General features: G+C 43.5%; 1 protein-coding gene across 3 annotated transcripts in view; it reads left to right on the top strand.

Moving 5' to 3' along the window:
- Window positions 1-23700, top strand: part of LOC124010232 (cAMP-specific 3',5'-cyclic phosphodiesterase 4B-like) — a 132795-nt gene that overhangs the window by 74965 nt on the left and 34130 nt on the right. For all 3 annotated transcript variants that reach the window (XM_046322677.1, XM_046322678.1, XM_046322679.1), the window contains 4 exons: window positions 2175-2375; window positions 2740-2776; window positions 2903-2973; window positions 13316-13365. In XM_046322677.1, coding sequence (XP_046178633.1) covers window positions 2175-2375; window positions 2740-2776; window positions 2903-2973; window positions 13316-13365 — 359 coding nt within the window. The remainder of the gene's footprint in view (window positions 1-2174; window positions 2376-2739; window positions 2777-2902; window positions 2974-13315; window positions 13366-23700) is intronic.

The raw sequence follows: 23700 nt of genomic DNA, 5'->3' as shown, positions 1-23700 counted from the left end.
AAACTGACCCTAGATCAGCACTCTTACCCTGAGAGGCTTTGTGAATACGGAACCTGGAGTCATACGGCCATTAGAGACTAAACTGTGAGGCTTTATATGAAGTAGTACAGTAGTGTGTTCTGCTGCTGAAGGATTAGCGAGTGTTCTGTGGACTATACATTAGTAGCACCGTAAGTTCTGTGGACTATACATTAGTAGCACCGTAAGTTCTGTGGACTATACATTAGTAGCACCGTAAGTTCTGTGGACTATACATTAGTAGCACCGTAAGTTCTGTGGACTATACATTAGTAGCACCGTAAGTTCTGTGGACTATACATTAGTAGCACCGTAAGTTCTGTGGACTATACATTAGTAGCACCGTAAGTTCTGTGGACTATACATTAGTAGCACCGTAAGTTCTGTGGACTATACATTAGTAGCACCGTAAGTTCTGTGGACTATACATTAGTAGCACCGTAAGTTCTGTGGACTATACATTAGTAGCACCGTAAGTTCTGTGGACTATACATTAGTAGCACCGTAAGTTCTGTGGACTATACATTAGTAGCACCGTAAGTTCTGTGGACTATACATTAGTAGCACCGTAAGTTCTGTGGACTATACATTAGTAGCACCGTAAGTTCTGTGGACTATACATTAGTAGCACCGTAAGTTCTGTGGACTATACATTAGTAGCACCGTAAGTTCTGTGGACTATACATTAGTAGCACCGTAAGTTCTGTGGACTATACATTAGTAGCACTGTAAGTTCTGTGGACTATACATTAGTAGCACCGTAAGTTCTGTGGACTATACATTAGTAGCACCGTAAGTTCTGTGGACTATACATTAGTAGCACCGTAGAGTTCTGTGGTATGTATGGTTTGATATTAACTGTGGAGAGGGCAACAAAGCATTTTGGGGTAGTGGCTTGGTGCATGTTGGATTTGGAGTGTGCACGTTTCAAATATAAATGAATAGGCACACACACACACACACACATCCACTTAGTTGGTGCCTTATCTCTGTTTGTACACACACACACACACATCCACTTAGTTGGTGCTTTATCTCTGTTTGTACACCTCTGTTTGTATCCCTCCCTCTGAGCAGGATATTCTATCTAGCATCTGCTCTGCTCACCTGCCTTGGCTGCTCACCTCTTGACCTCTCTGGCACTTTGTAATGTTTGGCGTCATCAGTAGAGGAAATCCGTTTATCTGTCATCAGCTTATGAGCCAATCGTGTGTCGTCTGCATCACACACACACACACACACAAGGCATTGCTGCCTTAGCTCTGTGCAGCGAAATTTGGTGTGCGGATTAATTTTCTGTGTTGTGCTCAACGCCGATTATGTCCAGTCACAAGGGGCAATCCCCACAATGTATCTGCCTCCCCAGTCCCCCCAAATGAATCCTCGGAACATTGAATTAAATAGTATAATACGGTCTGAAGTAACAAGGATGCTGAAGTAGTAAAAAGATTCCCGACCCAATAGAACAACACAGCCAACTCGTCTGATCAAACTACTGTCAATCTCATTTGTCATGGCCTGATTTGGTAAAATAATTATTTGTCCAGGCCCGATTGGTTAAGTCATTATTTGTCATGACCTGATTGGTTAATTCAGTGACAGTGAATGATAATCCTCTCCTGCATCACTGTATGATCTCTCTGTCACCTACTGTACAGGTTTCAAGTTAGTCGTATGTACAGGATACACATGGTATACACTGTCCAACGAAATGTATACTTGCAGGTTCCTTCTCGAACAATGCAACAATAAGAAATCAAATACAAGAATAAGAACATAAAGTAAATGGCTCAGTAGTATAGAATAAACATTTTAGCATTTAACTGTACAGGTCCTGTCATACAGTAGTTCACGTCACTGTGTCACCTATTCAATTAATCAACTGTTTTTGTAAAGCCCTTTTTACATCCCCAGTTGTCACAAAGTGCTTTACAGAAACCTAGCCTATAACCCCAATGGCTTCACAGTCTAGGTTTTCCACTGATTTCACTATTCAATATTTCATTGCTTATGATTACACTGTTTGCTGGCAAATTGCCACTCTGGGGTGGACTATTCTTACTCTTCTTTTGCCTGATCTTCACCACTCGATTCTAGGTGCATCGCTGTGAGTCTGACATCTGTTTTCTCTCTCTCTCTCCTGTGTCTTATTGCAGCTTCGATGTGGAGAATTCCCCGTCTGCGTGCTGCAGCCCGTCGGACCCCCAGGCATCCCCGAGCTCCGGCCTGGTCCTGCACCCCAACATGGGGGGCCACGGGCAGCGCCGCGAGTCCTTCCTCTACCGCTCCGACTCGGACTACGACCTGTCGCCCAAGTCCCGCGAGTTGTCCCGCAACTCCTCGGTCGCTGGAGAACTGTGAGTCCGCTTCTAAAGTAGTGTTGGATTTTTTTTTACCTTGGGGTGAAATATGTATTTTAATACAGTTCTGTTTCAAATACTCGTACAAATGCATGATTTGGAATATTGGAATACGTATTGGATACATATATACACTGCTGTGGAGTATTTATTTCTGTATTAAAGCCCTAGGGCCTAATGAGTGCACTTCAATTGACCGATTTTCTTAAATGAACTGTAACTCAGTAAAATCGTTGAAATTGTTGCATGTTGCATTTACATTTTTGTTCAGTATAGTAATATTATATAAGGAAATAAGTCGATTGAAATGTATTCATTAGGCCCTAGGGTTGATTATAGCTCTATCTTTGTTTCCCTTCAGGCATGGGGAAGACCTGATTGTGACTCCTTTTGCTCAGGTAAACGTTTCCTCCATTTGTCAGTCTAAATTGAGATATAACAACAACAACAAAATGATTGGAATGATTATGGATTATTACAGAATGATGATGTGATTTAACATTAGACGTGCTCTCTGGCTTAAGGTTCTTGCCAGTCTTCGCACAGTGAGGAACAACTTCACCACCTTGACCAATGTACAATGCACCTCCAATAAGTAAGGGAACCTACAATTTGCTTCCGTCTGAAATGTAATAACTCATGCATGTAGTATGTACATTGAATTTGTATGCAATGCATTTATATAGTTATCTAAATCCACAAAGAAATAAATAAGGTGTGTTATGTCTGCCCTGAAACTTGGTAAGTCTCTGTGGCTGATGAATTTAGTGTGGTTGGTGGAATGAAAAGTTTTACCCCTGGGTAAATGCAACATAAGAACACACATATCAGTGGGTGTAACCAGTGTGCTGGAGAATTATATACGGGAGAGAGTTTGACCTGAGGTTTCAACCAACCACTAGGTGGCACTCATGTCAAGTTGATGATTTCATACTGAGACACCGCCTTCAGAAAGTATTCGCACCCTTGAATCTTTCCACATTTCTGTTTGTTTACAGCCTGAACTTGAAATAGATTAAATAGAGATGTTGTGTCGCTGGCCTGCGCACGATACCCCATAATGTCAAAGTGGAATTATGTTTTTAGACATTTTTCAAGATTGTTTAAAAATGAAAGCTGAAATGTGTTTGAGTCAATAAGTATTCAAACTCTTTGCTATGGCAAGCCTAAATAAGTTCAGGAGTCAAGATTTGCTTAACAAGTCACATAATAAGTTGCATGGAGTCTGTGAGCAATAATAGTGTTTAACATGATTTTTGAATGACTACGTCATCTCTGTACCCCACACATATATTTCTCTATAAAGTCTCTGTCAAGCCGTGAATTTCAAATACAGATTCAACTACAAAAAACAGGGAGGTTTTCCAATGCCTCACAAAAAAGGGAACCTATTGATAGATGGGTAAAACGTTGTTTTTTTTAAAGCAGACATTGGATACCCCTTTGAACATGGTGAAGTCATTAATTACACTTTGGATGGTGTATCAATATACCCACTCACTACAAAGACACAGGCGTCCTTCCTAATTCAGTTGCTTCCTAATTGAGAAACCGCTCAGGGATTTCACAAGGAACTTTATAACAGTTACAGAGTTGAATGGCTGTGATAGGAGAAAACTAAGGATGGCTCAACAACATTGTAGTTACTCCATAATAGTAACTTATATGACAGGGTGAAAAGAAGGAAGCCTGTACGTACAGAATAAAAAATATTCCAAAACATGCATCCTGTTTGCAATAAGGCACTAAAGTAAAACTGCAAAACATGTGGCAAAGAAATGAACTTTGTCCTGAATCCAAAGCGTTATGTTTCTGACCAATTCAAAACAACAAATCACTGAGTAACTCTTAATATGTTCTAGCATGGTGGTGGCTGCATAATGTTATGAGTATGTTTGTCATTGGCAAGGACTTGTGAGTTTTTTAGGATAAAAAGAAACCGAATGGAGCTAAGCACAGGCAAAATCCTAGAGGAAAACCTGGTTTAATCTGCTTTCCAACAGACCCTGGGAGTCAAATTCACCTTTCAGTAGGACCGTAACCTAAAACACAAAGCCAAATATACACTGGAGTTGCTTACCAAGAAGACATAGAATGTTCTTGAGTGGCCTAGTTACAGTTTTGACTTAAATCAGCTAGAAAATGTATGGCAAGACTTGAAAATGGCTGTCTAGAAATGATCAATAACCAACTTGACAGAGCTTGAAGAATTTAAAAAATAATGTGCAAATAGTGTACAATCTAGAAGTGCAAAGCTATTAGAGACTTACCCAGAAAGACTCACAGCTGTAATCGCTGCCAAAATCGATTCTGACAGGTATTGACTCAGGAGTGTGAATACTTATGTAAATGAGATATCTGTATTTCATTTTCAATACATTTGCAAAAATGTCTAAAAACCATGTTTTCAGTTTGTCATTATGGGGTATTATATGTAGATGGATGATCAATCCATTTTGAATTCAGGCTGTAACACAACAATGTGGAATAAATCAAGGGGTATGAATACTTCCTGAAAGTGGCCTACAAGCCATTTCTGATTGTACATCACTTGCTACTTTGAATGGCTCCCGGGCATGTGTACTTTTGTAGTTGTAATATTGAAATAACCAGAATTTCCATCAGGATATTTTCCACTCTTTTTATTTGTCGGCTTTTGGCTTATGTATTTTACTTAGTTGATGATGGAAGTTATAGGCCTCCTGCTGCGTTGGCCTGTAGGCGATCTCTGAGTTCTATGCGCTCATTTCTTTAGCCGCCAATGGACCCACAATGTATCAATAACCAGGTTTCCAGCCAACCTTTTTATGCTAGTATGGAGTTGGGGCATTGTCATGCTGAAACAGGAAAGGGCTTTCCCCAAACTGTTGCCACAAAGTTGGAAGCACAGAATTGTCTAGAATATATTTGAATGCTGTAGCGTTGAAATTTCCCTTCACTGGAACTAAGGAGCCTAATCCGAACCATGAAAAACAGCCCCAGACCAGTGTTCCTCCTCCACCAAACTTTACGGTTGGCACTATGCATTGGGGCAGCTGGCGTTCTCCTGGCATCCACCAAACCCTGATTTGTCCGTCAGACTGCCAGGTGGTGAGGCGTGATTCTTCACTCCAGAGAACGAGTCCAACGGCGGTGAGCTTTACACCACTCCAGCTGATGCTTGGCATTGCACATAGTGATTTTAGGATTTTTGCTCATTTATACAAAATTAAAAACTGAAATATCACATTAATATAAGTATTCAGACCCTTTACTCAGTACTTTGTTGAGGGCACCTATGGCAGCGATTACAGCCTTGAGTCTTCTTGGGTAAGACGCTACAAGCTTGGCACACCTGTATTTGGGGAGTTTCTCCCATTTTTCTCTATAGATCCTCTCAAGCTCTGTCAAGTTGGATGGGGAGTGTCGCTGCACAGCTATTTTCAGGTCTCTCCAGAGATGGTCAATCGGGTTCAAGTCCGGGATGGTCAATCGGGTTCAAGTCCGGGCTCTGGCTGGGCCACTCAAGGACATTCAGACTTGTCCCAAAGCCACACCTGCATTGTCTTGGCTGTGTGCTTTTGGTCGTTGTCCTGTTGTAAGATGAATCTTCATCCCAGCATGAGGTCCTGAGCGCTCTGGAGCAGGTTTTCATGAAGGATCTCTCTGTACTTTGCTCTGTTCGTCTTAATGTTGTATCATTTAATGTGACGGCTACTATTCATCAAATAATGAACTGTTTTTCTAATTACGTGATTAAATTAATCAGGCAACTATTAACTCAGTAACCTGGGGCACCATGGGAAAAGTTTGTTTAATGAGTTACCATTTCCCAAATTAACTCAAATATATCAGAATATTGATTTCATAGCCTTCGCCAATTAATTAACATGAACGTCGCTTAATTCGTAAATCTGCACAAACCCGGTTCTCACTAAATCATTCCGAACCACACCGATTGAGATGATTTATTTATTTACTAACAAGCTAAATTATAACATAAGATACACATTCACAAACACACAGTCAAGGCTATTGATTAGAACTTAGTACAGTGAAACGGGACCAACACAATATGACACGTTACACAAGATTGGGATTTAGAGAGAGAGAGAGTGCACGAGAGAAAAGCACACTTGGATACATTTGTAAACTATGCTTAGTTTAGCCCTAATACCTTGTCTCGAACTGCCGCTCTTATGGGTCAGAATTATAATGGTGTAATTATTTGAAGGTCTCCATTGGGTATCTCTTCGTGGACTGAGTTCCGGTTAGGAGGTATAGCCGATGGCGGCACCTCCTTCGCTACCGGGTGTACGTCTCTGATTGTCAACACGATGTCCGTGTCCTTTCTCTTAGTGGTCTGTTCCCTTGCACTTGTTCTGAGGAGGTTAATCAGCCGTGTCGACACTCCCAGCCTGGGTCGGAGGAACGTGTAGACCACCAATGATTTGAAGATAATAACTGGCTGGTTCTTCTTGAATTCCCCTTCTTAGATACAGTGAATCAACCATAGCCTTGATTGTTAAGAGGTTCCTTTGTCCTCTTCCTTGTGTTGCTTTTGTGGGGTCATGACAATCTTAGGTCACGTTGCAGCTGTGGTCCGTTTTAGTCTGATATGTATAAATTCTTAACTCACAAGTTTTATACAGTGGGGCAAAAAAATATTTAGTCAGCCACCAATTGTGAAAGTTCTCCCACTTAAAAAGATGAGGCCTGTAATTTTCATCATAGGTACACTACAACTATGACAGACAAAATGAGAAGAAAAAAACATTGTAGGATTTTTAATGAATTTATTTGCAAATTATGGTGGAAAATAAGTATTTGGTCACCTACAAACGAGCAAGATTTCTGGCTCTCACAGACCTGTAACTTCTTCTTTAAGAGGCTCCTCTGTCCTCCACTCGTTACCTGTATTAATGGCACCTGTTTGAACTTGTTATCAGTATAAAAGACACCTGTCCACAACCTCAAATAGTCACACTCCAAACTCCACTATGGCCAAGACCAAAGAGCAGTCAAAGGACACCAGAAACAAAATTGTAGACCTGCACCAGGCTGGGAAGACTGAATCTGCAATAGGTAAGCAGCTTGGTTTGAACTGTGGGAGCAATTATTAGGAAATGGAAGACATACAAGACCACTGATAATCTCCCTCGATCTGGGGCTCCACGCAAGATCTCACCCCGTGGGGTCAAAATGATCACAAGAACGATGAGCAAAAATCCAAGAACCACACGGGGGACCTAGTGAATGACCTGCAGAGAGCTGGGACCAAAGTAACAAAGCCTATCATCAGTAACACACTACGCTGCCAGGGACTCAAATCCTGCAGTGCCAGACGTGTCCCCCTGCTTAAGCCAGTACATGTCCAGGCCTGTCTGAAGTTTGCTAGAGAGCATTTGGATGATCCAGAAGAAGATTGGAAGAATGTCATATGGTCAGATGAAACCAAAATATAACTTTTTGGTAAAAACTCAACTCGTCGTGTTTGGAGGACAAAGAATGCTGAGTTGCATCCAAAGGACACCATACCTACTGTGAAGCATGGGGGTGGAAACATCATGCTTTGGGGCTGTTTTTCTGCAAAGGGACCAGGACGACTGATCCGTGTAAAGAAAATAATGAATGGGGCCATGTATCGTGAGATTTTGAATGAAAACCTCCTTCCATCAGCAAGGGCATTGAAGATGAAACGTGGCTGGGTCTTTCAGCATGACAATGATCCCAAACACACCACCCGGGCAACGAAGGAGTGGCTTCGTAAGAAGCATTTCAAGGTCCTGGAGTGGCCTAGCCAGTCTCCAGATCTCAACCCCATAGAAAATCTTTTGAGGGATTTGAGAGTCCATGTTGCCCAGCAACAGCCTCAAACATAACTGCTCTAGAGGAGATCTGCATGGAGGAATGGGCCAAAATACCAGCAACAGTGTGTGAAAACCTTGTGAAGACTTACAGAAAACGTTTGACCTCTGTCATTGCCAACAAAGGGTATATAACAAAGTATTGAGAAATTGTTGTTATTGATCAAATAATTTGCAAATAAATTCATTAAAATCATTACATTACATTTAGTCATTTAGCAGACGCTCTTATCCAGAGCGACTTACAAATTGGTGCATTCACCTTATGACATCCAGTGGGACAGTCACTTAACAATAGTGCATCTAAAACTTAGGGGGGGTGGGGTGAGAGGGATTACTTATCCTATCCTAGGTATTCCTTAAAGAGGTGGGGTTTCAGGTGTCTCCGGAAGGTGGTGATTGACTCCGCTGTCCTGGCGTCGTGAGGGAGTTTGTTCCACCATTGGGGGGCCAGGGCAGCGAACAGTTTTGACTGGGCTGAGCGGGAGCTGTACTTCCTCAGTGGTAGGGAGGCGAGCAGGCCAGAGGTGGATGAACGCAGTGCCCTTGTTTGGGTGTAGGGCCTGATCAGAGCCTGGAGGTACTGAGGTGCCGTTCCCCTCACAGCTCCGTAGGCAAGCACCATGGTCTTGTAGCGGATGCGAGCTTCAACTGGAAGCCAGTGGAGAGAACGGAGGAGCGGGGTGACGTGAGAGAACTTGGGAAGGTTGAACACCAGACGGGCTGCGGCGTTCTGGATGAGTTGAAGGGGTTTAATGGCACAGGCAGGGAGCCCAGCCAACAGCGAGTTGCAGTAATCCAGACGGGAGATGACAAGTGCCTGGATTAGGACCTGCGCCGCTTCCTGTGTGAGGCAGGGTCGTACTCTGCGGATGTTGTAGAGCATGAACCTACAGGAACGGGCCACCGCCTTGATGTTGGTTGAGAACGACAGGGTGTTGTCCAGGATCACGCCAAGGTTCTTGGCGCTCTGGGAGGAGGACACAATGGAGTTGTCAACCGTGATGGCGAGATCATGGAACGGGCAGTCCTTCCCCGGGAGGAAGAGCAGCTCCGTCTTGCCGAGGTTCAGCTTGAGGTGGTGATCCGTCATCCACACTGATATGTCTGCCAGACATGCAGAGATGCGATTCGCCACCTGGTCATCAGAAGGGGGAAAGGAGAAGATTAATTGTGTGTCGTCTGCATATCAATGATAAGAGAGACCATGTGAGGTTATGACAGAGCCAAGTGACTTGGTGTATAGCGAGAATAGGAGAGGGCCAAGAACAGAGCCCTGGGGGACACCAGTGGTGAGAGCGCGTGGTGAGGAGACAGATTCTCGCCACGCCACCTGGTAGGAGCGACCTGTCAGGTAGGACGCAATCCAAGCGTGGGCCGCGCCGGAGATGCCCAACTCGGAGAGGGTGGAGAGGAGGATCTGATGGTTCACAGTATCGAAGGCAGCCGATAGATCTAGAAGGATGAGAGCAGAGGAGAGAGAGTTAGCTTTAGCAGTGCGGAGCGCCTCCGTGATACAGAGGAGAGCAGTCTCAGTTGAATGACTAGTCTTGAAACCTGACTGATTTGGATCAAGAAGGTCATTCAGAGAGAGATAGCGGGAGAGCTGGCCAAGGACGGCACGTTCAAGAGTTTTGGAGAGAAAAGAAAGAAGGGATACTGGTCTGTAATTGTTGACATCGGAGGGATCGAGTGTAGGTTTTTTCAGAAGGGGTGCAACTCTCGCTCTCTTGAAGACGGAAGGGACGTAGCCAGCGGTCAGGGATGAGTTGATGAGCGAGGTGAGGTAAGGGAGAAGGTCTCCGGAAATGGTCTGGAGAAGAGAGGAGGGGATAGGGTCAAGCGGGCAGGTTGTTGGGCGGCCGGCCGTCACAAGACGCGAGATTTCATCTGGAGAGAGAGGGGAGAAAGAGGTCAGAGCACAGGGTAGGGCAGTGTGAGCAGAACCAGCGGTGTCGTTTGACTTAGCAAACGAGGATCGGATGTCGTCGACCTTCTTTTCAAAATGGTTGACGAAGTCATCTGCAGAGAGGGAGGAGGGGGGAGGGGGCGGAGGATTCAGGAGGGAGGAGAAGGTGGCAAAGAGCTTCCTAGGGTTAGAGGCAGATGCTTGGAATTTAGCGTGGTAGAAAGTGGCTTTAGCAGCAGAGACAGAGGAAAATGTAGAGAGGAGGGAGTGAAAGGATGCCAGGTCCGCAGGGAGGCGAGTTTTCCTCCATTTCCGCTCGGCTGCCCGGAGCCCTGTTCTGTGAGCTCGCAATGAGTCATCGAGCCACGGAGCGGGAGGGGAGGACCGAGCCGGCCTGGAGGATAGGGGACATAGAGAGTCAAGGGATGCAGAGAGGGAGGAGAGGAGGGTTGAGGAGGCAGAATCAGGAGATAGGTGGGAGAAGGTTTGAGCGGAGGGAAGAGATGATAGGATGGAAGAGGAGAGAGTAGCGGGGGAGAGAGAGCGAAGGTTGGGACGGCGCGATACCATCCGAGTAGGGGCAGTGTGGGAGGTGTTGGATGAGAGCGAGAGGGAAAAGGATACAAGGCAGTGGTCGGAGACCAGAGTTGGAGGGGAGTTGCAATGAGGTTAGTGGAAGAACAGCATCTAGTAAAGATGAGGTCGAGCGTATTGCCTGCCTTGTGAGTAGGGGGGGAAGGTGAGAGGGTGAGGTCAAAAGAGGAGAGGAGTGGAAAGAAGGAGGCAGAGAGGAAAGAGTCAAAGGTAGACGTGGGGAGGTTAAAGTCGCCCAGAACTGTGAGAGGTGAGCCGTCCTCAGGAAAGGAGCTTATCAAGGCATCAAGCTCATTGATGAACTCTCCGAGGGAACCTGGAGGGCGATAAATGATAAGGATGTTAAGCTTGAAAGGGCTAGTAACTGTGACAGCATGGAATTCAAAGGAGGCGATAGACAGATGGGTAAGGGGAGAAAGAGAGAATGACCACTTGGGAGAGATGAGGATCCCGGTGCCACCACCCCGCTGACCAGACGTTCTCGGGGTGTGCGAGAACACGTGGGCGGACGAAGAGAGAGCAGTAGGAGTAGCAGTGTTGTCTGTGGTGATCCATGTTTCCGTCAGTGCCAAGAAGTCGAGGGACTGGAGGGAGGCATAGGCTGAGATGAACTCTGCCTTGTTGACCGCAGATTGGCAGTTCCAGAGGCTACCGGAGACCTGGAACTCCACGTGGGTCGTGCGCGCTGGGACCACCAGAGTAGGGTGGCCGCGGCCACGCGGTGAGGAGCGTTTGTATGGTCTGTGCAGAGAGGAGAGAACAGGGATAAACAGACACATAGTTGACAGGCTACAGAAGAGGCTACGCTAATGCAAAGGAGATTGGAATGACAAGTGGACTACACGTCTCAAATGTTCAGAAAGTTAAGCTACGTAGCAAGAATCTTATTGACTAAAATGATTAAAATGATACAGTACTGCTGAAGTAGGCCAGCTGGCAGTGGGTGCGTTGTTGACACTACACTAATCAAGTCGTTCCGTTGAGTGTAATAGTTTCTGCAGTGTTGCTATTCGGGGGCTAGCTGGCTAGCTAGCAGTGTTGTTTACGTTACGTTGCGTTAAAAGAACGACAATAGCTGGCTAGCTAACCTAGAAAATCGCTCTAGACTACACAATTATCTTTGATACAAAGACGGCTATGTAGCTAGCTAAGTAGCTAGCTACGATCAAACAAATCAAACCGTTGTACTGTAATGAAATGAAGTGAAAATGTGATACTACCTGTGAATGCGACCGGGTAGTTGAGTTCTATACAGAAGACGTTGGCTAGCGTTGGCTAGCTAGCAGAGTCACCTACGTTAAGGACGACAAATAGCTGGCTAGCTAACCTCGGTAAATTAAGATAATCACTCTAAGACTACACACTCTAAACCTAAACAACACAATTATCTTGGATACGATGATACGAAGACAGCAAAGACAGCTATGTAGCTAGCTAACACTACACTAATCAAGTCGTTCAGTTGAGTGTAATAGTTTCTCCAGTGCAGCTAATCAGTGGACGTTAGCTAGCTGGCTAGTGAAGACTACGTTAGGACGGCGAAATACGATAATTACGCAATTATCTTTGATACAAAGACGGCTATGTAGCTAGCTGAGAAGAAATTGCTAAGATTAGACAAATCAAACCGTTGTGATATAATGAAATATAATGAAAAAGTTATACTACCCGCGGGAGCGAAGTGCAGATGCGACCACTCGCTCCAACCGGAACCGGAATCCTACAATGTGATTTTCTGGATTTTTTTTCTCATTTTGTCTGTCATAGTTGAAGTGTACCTATGATGAAAATTACAGGCCTCATCTTTTTAAGTGGGAGAACTTGCACAATTGGTGGCTGACTAAATACTTTTTTTGCCCCACTGTGTGTGTGTGTGTGTGTGTGTGTGTGTGTGTGTGTGTGTGTGTGTGTGTGTGTGTGTGTGTGTGTGTGTGTGTGTGTGTGTGTGTGTGTGTGTGTGTGTGTGTGTGTGTGTGTGTGTGTGTGTGTGTGTGTGTGTGTGTGTGTGTGTGTGTGTGTGTGTGTGTGTGTGTGAGAGAAACAACCACTGTCTCCATGCAATGCAAAGTGATTGTATTGTAAATACAAAATCCTAAAAGTGAAGTCCTCAAGCTAATAACTATAACAAACACATTACAATAGAGTTTTAAGAGCTGAGTTTGAGTGACAGACAATTGAAGTGGTTCATTGACTGTTGTATGACCAGCAGACATTGAGACAATATTGAGACACACACACACACACACACACACACACACACACACACACACACACACACACACACACACACACACACACACACACACACACACACACACACACACACACACACACACACACACACACACACACACACACACACACACACACACACACAGATATTAGCATTACCACAGGACTGATACATAAATCCCATGAGAATTCTATTTAGGTCTTATTCAAGCAAAATATTAAATTATAAGTGTGTACATCAAAGTATGTGTGTGTGTTTCCTCGCAGGTATGCATTTGTCCATGCACATGTATGTGTACGTGTGTACAGTGCCGCACTGATCCAGTGTTTCTCTCCTCTCTCTTCTGTGTTTTTAGGAGGTCACCGGCCGCCCCACAGTCTCCTGTAACCAGAGTCTGTCTGTCAGGTGAGCTCTTTGATAAACTCAACCAATCCCCTTAGTCACATTACGCTGAGTTCACATTCAAAGTATGAGTATGCATTATTAGGCTTGCTATAACCGTTCATAACAGCTTGTTTCTGTTTATGGCAGTCTGCGAATGCTCAAAAGGCTGTAATGCATTCATTCATAATGCACTATGTCTATGTAATGCATAACACACAGCTGGTCATAAAAAGTGTCAACGTTTTTCCACCAAAGACACACAGACAGGGAGACCTACAGATGAATAGACCGAGCCAAAGGGGTAAGGGTGGAATATAATTAAGCAATAAGGCACAAGGGGTGTGGTATATGGCCAATATACCACAGCTAAGGGCTGTTCTCGGGAACGGCGCATTGCAGAGTGCCTGGACACACCCCTTAGCTGTGGTATATTGGCTATATATCACAAACCCCTGAGGTGCCTAATTGTTATTATAAACTGACACGGTATTGAAGTGTCAGCCATTGTAACCATTAAAGCTAGTTAGTGCTAGTTTGACCACCAAAGGGCATATTTGAGAAGCATTTGATAGCCTTCAATAGTGGCAGTACAAGAGAATTTAAAACCTTTTTTTGTAAGAACATAGTATATGGGACTGATTCTAAAGCAATGTTGCTTAATAATTTGATTAATATTATGGTGTTTCTATTCCAATAAAAACAAAAAACCCTCTGTACAATGTGACGGTCAGGAGTAGGCTACAGTACTAAGAGCATAACATTACTACACCCTAATTGTATAATTGTAGTCTAACCAATACCCAAATGGAGATTCAGTGAAAATAAAAATCTCATTGATTTATCAAGACCAGTCCCCATGCTTGTCTCAGAGCAACGCAAAACAGTGCTAAAATAGTTGGCCACAGCGGGTAGGCTATTGCTTCAAATCCTACTGGTTCTAACTTAAATACGCTCTTTTTAAATAAATAAGACCTACACCACTTCTAACAGCACATTACTCAACACTAGTGAGACTCATGTCGCCAACGGTAGGCCTACAGTATATCGCAAAATATTTACATATGGGTCTCCCGTTGGTGGCCGGCATGGGTATCAAACCTGCATCTGTAGCAACACGTTTTGCAATGCGATGCAGTTTCTTAGACTGCTGCGCCAATCGGGAGGGCTATTATAATACTGTACATGGTGTCCATATCACGTTTCAGGTAAGACCCAAATGCAGACTGTTGAAGTAACAATGTTTATTACAGAAACAGGGGGCAGGCAACGGGCATGTCAAGGCAGGCAGGGGTCGATAATCCAGAGAAGGGGCAAAGGTACAGGACGGCAGGCAGGGTCAGGGGCAGGCAGAGTGGTCAGACAGGCAGGCTCAGAGTCAGGACAGTCAAGGGTCAAAACTAGGAGGGCAAGAAAAGAGAGACTAGGGAAAAGCAGGAGCTGAGACAAACCACTGGTTGACTTGACAAACAAGACCAACAGACAAGCAGAGAACATGGGTATAAGTACCCAGGGGATAATGGGGAAAATGTGCAACACCTGGAGGGGGATTGAGACCAGCACAAGGACAGGTGAAACAGATCAGGGAGTGACAGTTCAGGTCAGGATAACAAACATTTCTTTATTAAAGACTATCAGAAAGAATGTTGATACTTATTTATTTTGATTCAAAGCCATGAATGAGTGAGTCACTCAGCTTTATGTAGGTGCCGGGCTATATGATTGTGCCATCAACTTGATAATATATAACGATATTTGAGGTTTTCATTTTCAAAAATTTACAAAAGTGAGCGATTGTAATCTGAATAAATGCCAAAATAATATTTGTAAAGGCCAAAACATTTATTTCTGGTTGTAGAGGGAGAGAAACGCTGGGCCAATTGTGTGTCGCCCTATGGGACTCCCAATCACGGTCATATGGAATACATAATAATACTTTTTGTTGTATTTATTTTGTCTCTTCTGGTGGATAAAATGTCAAATGCAACCAATCACAGCCGGTTGTGATACAGCCAACCTAACTAAGAAATACATTTGACGACAGAATTCTCCCCCTACCCTCCTTCTAGGCAAGTCTATTGTCCAGCTACCTGCTAATAGCCATAATGGTACTGTACAATGTGACCGTGTGTGTTTGAAAGAGTATTTTCCAGTAAGCAACAATTTTACCTTTTTTAGACAGCTTTGTTCCAATATTTCTGTAATTCAATGATATTTATTCACATAGTAATTCATTATGGATCCATAACTAAATAAACATCTGCATTTCGAGTATTTTGATCATTATTTTATTAACGAAAGCATAAAGATGCTGATGAAGAAATACAGTACTGTACAGTATATGCTTTATCCGACATTTTGCGGTTGCATGACGTCGTCCACACACAGCTTTATGTAGGTGCCGAGGCTATATGACTGTGCCATCAATTTGATTATTTAGCAGACATCACTTGCTTATATTCAGTCAACACATATCTTAAGAATATCATGGAATATAATTGAACATTTTAGTTTCTCCATGCTTGTCTCGGAGCAGCGCAAAATGGTGCTGAAATAGTTGTCCAAAGGAGGTAGGCTATATATAACGATGTTTGGGAGATTGTCGTTTTTTTGAAAACGAAATAGTGAACAATTGTAATCTGAATAAAGGTCCAAATAATATTTATAAAGGCCAAAATATAGATCTGCTAATAATAGCCATATTGGCGCTGTACAACGTAAAAGTATGTGTTTGAAGGAGTATTTTCCTGTAAGCAACACTTTGTCTACCTTCTTTTGTTTGTTCCAATATCTCTGTAATTCAGAGATATTTATTCCCATAGTAATTCGTTATGGATCCGTAACTAAATAAACATCTGCATTTCGAAAGAGTATTTTTATCATTATTTTATTAACAAAAGCATAAAATGCTGATTTAAGAAATACAGTACTGTACAGAAATACATTACTGCTTTTACATTTGGATAATAAAGCATGTTTATGAGACTACTGTGCAGACTGACAAGTAAACATAGCCTACAGTACATACTGTAGTAAACATGGGAAAGGGCCTAATTCCTTACATAAGGGAGGGCAAGCCATGTCTAGACTTTCTCAGTGACCTGAAGTACTGATTAACTCCGTCTATAATTTTTTTTCGGGTTGCTTCAGTCATGTACAGAACTTCTGAGACACAGTATTAATGATGAACACCCGCAGGTTCACCAGTAAGCAACATTTGCCTCGGGACCCATCCCAGTTGATATTCTGTGCCCACTCATGGTATCTCTCTTCGGTTACACATCCTTGGAATAGCAGAACAGCATAACGGTCCGAACGGCCCATGCTGTGCCTGGTGAGCAGTTGGTCATGTTCTGTTGTCAGAAGAGGAATGGAAATGTCAGGGTGAACCGACGACCTGACGAACCCGCCCACGTATGTTGACTCTGAATGTCAGAGGTGGAGTTCCAGAGCTCACAGGTGTGCCTGGCATGGATTGTGACTCTCATCTCGTTCCTCACCCTCTTCAACGTGTCGTTCTCCGCCTGACTCTCCACCAATGCCGCCTGACTCTCCACCAATGCCGCCTGACTCTCCACCAATGCCGCCTGACTCTCCACCAATGCCGCCTGACTCTCCACCAATGCCGCCTGACTCTCCACCAATGCCGCCTGACTCTCCACCAATGCCGCCTGACTCTCCACCAATGCCGCCTGACTCTCCACCAATGCCGCCTGACTCTCCACCAATGCCGCCTGACTCTCCACCAATGCCGCCTGACTCTGGACCAATGCATAGGCTGTTGCCCGTATCTCTGCCCTCAGATAATGTTTCTCTTTCTGCTGGTCTGCCTTCAATGACTCGATCCTCAGTCTTCAAAGTTTGAATCTGATTCATGTGCACCTTCATCAGATGAGCAGAATGGTGCCGCACTGAGCCCCCATCGATTACAGTGGCCTATGATAGAAAGGGTAGATCAACTAAGAATTAAAAGTGACTCCAACACACATTTTAAGAATCTAGTAAAGCTGAACGCTTTCTTGGCAACCATGCGTTTTTTTTCCGGTGCGCCCCGTTGTCCAGCCCTTTGTCCACTGATCTCCAAGGGTGGTTGTCGGCATGGTTGTATGCTCTGCATAAACACATTCACGTTTTTAGTACACAATAATTAGTTGTTTAAAAAAAATGTGATTCAACCTTTATTTAATTATGGATTTTATACACAGTATGCCTACACATTTCTAGGCTATATCATTTAAAAAAAAGAGGAAAATGCACTGGAACAAATACTATTGGTGATCCTCAGCTCCAGCTCATTTTCAAGTCCTCTCGTGGTTACGGTCTTAACCCTGGAATGGGCAGTCCATTTCATCTGTTCTCTTTGGTCACAATGTCTTTTTTTTGATAACACAGTTATCATTCAAAAACAAGCTGTTTAAGGGTGGAGTTTGGGGCGGGGTGAGGAGTACTGGAAAGGTGTGACTTTCAGCTTACAATAGGCAAAAGGATACCGCAGATTGCCGATTGTCCTCACTTTGATTATGCTGTAACATACTGTAGCACCAAGATATCTATTCAGTTAAGTGAGCAGATTAGGGCTTTCAGGAGGAACGGAAAATCTACTGGAGACATTTCAAAAATACTGGTAGACTTGGATTTTTGTCATGGACCGTACTATTCGCAAATGTAACGCTTTAGGGTACTTAAGCATCGAATACATTGCAAGTAGGGGGATGCTCAAACCTACAGTAGCTGGCCTCCAAATACTCTATTGTCCTGCTAATCAGGCTACAAGTGTTTGAAAACCTGTTTTCAAACTAGCTGTCCATCCCTACTGTAAATAAAAACTCAGCATCTTGTTTACATTCTTTATTGTAACCACAATGTCAAATAATTTGTATCTCCTGTGAGCGGACCAAGTAATTGGGCGTCACTCTAAAGCGGGAAGGTGGAATAAACGAGTTAGGAGTAGGTTTTCTTGATTGAACACAGTTCTTCCAGATGAAACAGGAACACAATACGATTATCTTTAATCTACAACAAAAGTCACGGGATTGTCACCGTCTTAGTGGTTCTTCATGGATAGCTCCTCTGTCTTGGTGGCCATCTTCCAGAGATAGTTCCCCCCTCTGCTGGTTCCATACTCTCTCTTATAGGGGAAGGAGAATATGTCATCAGCTGTGCTTAATTGCCTCTGGTTACCTTGTCTCCCATGCCTGGTTAGGCTACTATCCGTGAGCCCAGCCTGCCCTCTGGTGGTCCTTCCACACTCCCTTTTCCAATTACTTTTAGAGTTTGGGATTTACAAATGTCTGCTTTTTTCATGTCATTTTTCGTAAATCCGAACAGGATTTAACTTTTGACTGACGCCTTTAGTGAGAGGTTTAATATTTAATAATATCTGCCCTCCAAATTCCTATCTAAGGGGCATTTTTCATGCCATTATTAGTTACATTGTTTGTTTGAACGTGCAGACTGGCACTAAGAACGGTGGGGACGTTTCCCTAATCCTTTCCCCATGGGCTAGGTCCGTCTTCTGTGCGCAGCTCTGCGGCCCATCCCGTGCCCCCTGCCCAAGTGCCTTGAACCTTGCGCACCCACCGCTATTTCAGTGGATAACAGCTGGAGAACTGCAACGCAATCCCGTTGTGCTCCACTCGGGAGCCATGACCAATATGACTAATATAGTCAGTCATAGACTGTTCTCTCTACTACCGCATGGGAAGCGGTACCGGAGTGCCAAGTCTAGGACAAAAAGGCTTCTCAACAGTTTTCACCCCCAAACCATAAGACTCCTGAACAGGTAATCAAATGCCTACCCGGACTATTTGCATTGTGTGCCCCCCCCCTCTTTTACGCTGCTGCTACTCTCTGTTTATCATATATGCACAGTCACTAACTATACATTCATGTGTGTACTACCTCAATTGGCCCAACCAACCAGTGCTCCCGCACATTGGCTAACCGGGCTATCTGCATTGTGTCCCGCCACCCGCCAACCCCTCTTTTACGCTACTGCTACTCTCTGTTATTTTTCACTATGTTTTTACTGTTGTTTTTATTTCTTTACTTACCTATTGTTCACCTAATAAATGTTTTGCACTATTGGTTTGAGCCTGTCAGAAAGCATTTCCCTGTAAGGTCTACTACACCTGTGTGTGTGTACATGACAAATAAACTTTCCAGCTTCAGTTTGAAGTGATTGTGTTAGCTGTGTTGTTGGCTCTGAACAACAGTGTCCTGACGAGAGAGCACATTTTCTATGCCTGTCGAAATTGTGCATCATTAGCTCATTGTTATGGATGTATCCAAATAGATGTCACTAGAAAATGGCTTAAATGCAAATGCAGCTATTTTGCTGTTATTCTTGCTGCACCTTTTGACATTATTTTAAGTTTAGCCGTAGTTGGCTAGCTAGCAAACAAGGGATAAGAGCGCTGGGTTACATCTCTGGAAACTGAAACGATAGAACAAACGACCAGCCGGCTTGGGGAGCAACCCTAAATTTGTGTAGGGACTATATCTTGTGGAAGAATTAAATAGTATGAATACATTTATCAAAATCATTTTTTTTAATGAAAATATGTAAATCATTATTTGAATATGATGGTAACCCGTTGTATAAAAGTGATAATTACCTTGAAGCCAGTGTTTGGAGGCCCCTTGCCAATATGTCCTCCAAAAACCGGCTTATTGGGCATTATCACTTAAGTAGACACTGGGCATAAAAACAAGCGCCCCTCCAGACCCGGGTTCAAATCGTATTTGTTTTCCTTTCAAAGATTTTGTGCGATTTGTCTAGCTTCCCTGGCTCAATAGAACCAATTGAATCATTTCAAAAGTGCAAACTCTGCCCACCTGACACTCCAGACTGGTTTAAGCAAATGTTGATTTGAAAGAAAGCAAAACTATTTGAACCCAGGTGTGCTCCCCTCACAGCTGAAGGGTGCAATGATGCCATTATACATTTACATTTACATTTAAGTCATTTAGCAGACGCTCTTATCCAGAGCGACTTACAAATTATCATCATCACAGGAAATGAACCGTGACGACTAAACAACATCGTTTAAAAAAAACATCCTTTTCACTGATGTCGCAATCGGAGAACGATGAGGTAGAACGAATCTGAAAAAGATGGGCGAAGAGGCTTCTCCAGACATCCCAGATTTATATCAGGTGGAGGATGGAAGGAATGAAGGAGAAGGGGTGGATTCCTGTTTCGCGCGTCCGTCCAAGTTCACTAACGTCAGGATGACCCGCATGAGGGCCCTCGGCACTGCCTATCACAACAAGTGTAGACTTGCAGGGAAGAAAATACAAGACGATTGAGGAGTTTTGCATTGTCCTTCCCGCACATGCAGAGGCAGGAACACATACAAACACCCCAACTTTGTGGGAAATGGACTGAAAGAGCACACAGTAAATAAAATAAATACAACAATGTAAATACAGATACTGTGCACATACAAAAATGAAAGCTTACTGTATGTATGACACACACATGCACACCAACACTGTTTAAGACTAATAAGGACACTATCAAATCTATCTAGTTGTGTTTAGAATACATTCACTGTTGTGCTCCTCTCCAAATGTTGGTGATGGGCACATTTTACACTCCATTAAATCTGCACCCGTCACTCTTCAAACCTCTACTTTAAATGCCTTTTTAAGTACTCAACAGATGACATCAACCTAAATAACGAGTCATTGTTAATACTGATTTGAACCATAACAATGAACAAACGTGCCAATAGGAAAAAGAACCTCACATCCTCCCATTTCTATCCAGCTCTTTGTCTTCTGTTTGTCAAAGCCAATAGAATTTCCATGACAGGAAACGGAGAAGGAAGGGAGAACAGATTTTTCCTGTTTTGTGCCTGTGTTTTGTTAGACGAGACTAGTCTTTCATTTAAGATCAACGTCATGGGGGGAAAAGGATACCTGCGTTTTTCCGGTATTTGCTCAGTTGCGAGAGAGAGAGAGAGAGAGAGAGAGAGAGAGAGAGAGAGAGAGAGAGAGAGAGAGAGAGAGAGAGAGAGAGAGAGAGAGAGAGAGAGAGAGAGAGAGAGAGAGAGAGAGAGAGAGAGAGAGAGAGAGAGAGAGAGAGAGAGAGAGAGAGAGAGAGAGAGAGAGAGAGAGAGAGAGAGAGAGAGAGAGAGAGAGAGAGAGAGAGAATAATGGAGGAAGACAACAGAAATGTGACCTTCCTGAGACTGCATGAGGCCAGCGGAAACCAGGCTCTCACCACAATAAACAAGTGGACAGCCAGAAAGAAAGAGAACCATGCCAAATGAAATAAACAGGAGAGAGAGACCGGTCTGGTGTCACAAGGTTAAAGAGTGGAAGAGAGCTGGAGGAGGCCCAATCCAAATTAGAACAGTAGCGTCACTGGGTGCTAGTTTACAATGTTGCCATTACGAGGTAATGCGAGTCGATTGTGAAAACATTCAAAACCATCTCATGTCCGTGCGTGATTTCTGAGTTGATGCTTCACGCCGAATCTTGGCCCCATCCCACCAAGCCGCTCATATCAACAACATTGTATTAGATCAGAGGATTTTTTTTGTGTGTATTAGTGCATTGGCGTCTTGATAAATGCCATTTTTTTCAGGGAAATACGCAGTTCTGAAGTCTTTTTGCGGTCAACGATCGGTATTCGGTAATTCATCTTTAAAGGCTATCGCTGGGCGTCACAACATGTAAACTAGTAGGGGGATACATGGCTGGTGGTTGGCTCTGAAAGCATGAAAGGGGATTGTGGATAGATGACTTGTTAATCTTCTTTTAGAGGGATGTAGCGTTTTAACTGACTCCCTTTGAGCAGCCTCTCAGAAAATGTATGTTTACTGTACCAGTGAATGTATGAATGGGACCGTTATGGATGTTTATACAGTGTCTCTGTCCTTCTAATGTCCATACTAATGTAGGATTATTTTATGAGGGTTATTATTATTTCCTTTCACTGTTGGTTTTTTCCCCCAGAGTGTTGAACCCTTGCAGGAATCTGTGTTTATATCTCTGCATACTCTGTATGCTTGTGTGTGTGTGTAATTGTTTGTGTCAGTAGGCCCTTTCCCACCAACGTTGGTCAGCCTCAACACACACAACTCTGTAAAATGAGAACTCAATGAGCAACCACATTCCTAGCCCCAAAAAAACAAACACACAAGTGACTTGTGTGCATAGTTCCCCATGGGTGTGGGCCCCACAAAACATTTCTCATCCACCTTTTGTTTCATATTGTAAACTACGTCATGAGAGGTAGATTATTGCATAGTGGAATGTAAAACAGGTTATACAGACAGGTTACTGAAACAGAGCGGTGTATTCCCGTAGCCGCAGGAAGTGGGGGGCTGAGGGTGCTGCACTACTTCCTGATAAATCACAATGTAAAAAATAAAATATAAATCTAAAATCATTTTGTTTTTACCCCCCACCAAATGAGTGTACTTGGCTTTTATTGGTCCTGTACGAGCCAAGAAAAATCTGACTTGCGCCAACATGTCGACTGCATGAACAAAGGTCATGAAGTTTTGATTGCAGGTTTTTGCAGTTGCCATAGAGAATGATAGTGGCCAAAATGCTGTTTTAGCATAGGCAGAACAATTCAGGGCTTCCAGCATGCTTTCACCATTTTAGAGGAGTCAACTGGATGTGAATTCCTATAGGTTGTTGCCTAAATGGCGCTGCCTTATGCTGTCACAGACGTTATAATGGCACAGATGTAAATATCCCTATGGCAATTGCTCTTCACCAACTTCATCCTACAGCCATCACCTGCATTGTGGGAGGCTGTATTGTCAACCAATCATTAGGGTGTTTTGTTTGACCCACGCCAACGTGACCAAAGACGTGACTGAAACAGGAACCAACTTTGCCACAATTCATGTTTACAGTGGATATGTACAAATATTTTAGGTTCTCTCTCACCAATTGATTGTACAATGTACACACATTTGTCGTTTGTGAGTGTGTGATTTATGGGGTTTGGGGACATTTTGTTTCAACATTATAAAGAACAACTTTGGTAAACAATGGTAACACTGCACCTTGCTGTTGGAAAGCCACATCAGTGTCCATAGCCGCGGGAAGTATGGGTGTTAAGGGTTGTGCATCACCCCCTGAAAAATTGGAATTAACCTTTTGACACGTACCAACAAAACAGGTGTGATCTTTCTACAGTGGTCCCTGCAGTGTACGCTCAAACCGGTGGGATTAGAACGCATATTTAGAACATCCACTTTTGATTGATGCAACAATCAGCATTTGAGCTGGCCACACTGTTTTTTCACAGAAACATTTTGCACAAACACAGTCCTTACAAAGTTACATTTGAACAGTTTATTTCTGGATGCAATGTTCAGACATTCACAG

Source organism: Oncorhynchus gorbuscha, linkage group LG22 (genome assembly GCF_021184085.1).
Source record: "Oncorhynchus gorbuscha isolate QuinsamMale2020 ecotype Even-year linkage group LG22, OgorEven_v1.0, whole genome shotgun sequence".
NCBI lineage: Eukaryota > Metazoa > Chordata > Actinopteri > Salmoniformes > Salmonidae > Oncorhynchus > Oncorhynchus gorbuscha.
This window is presented reverse-complemented; position numbering and strand designations above follow the sequence as displayed.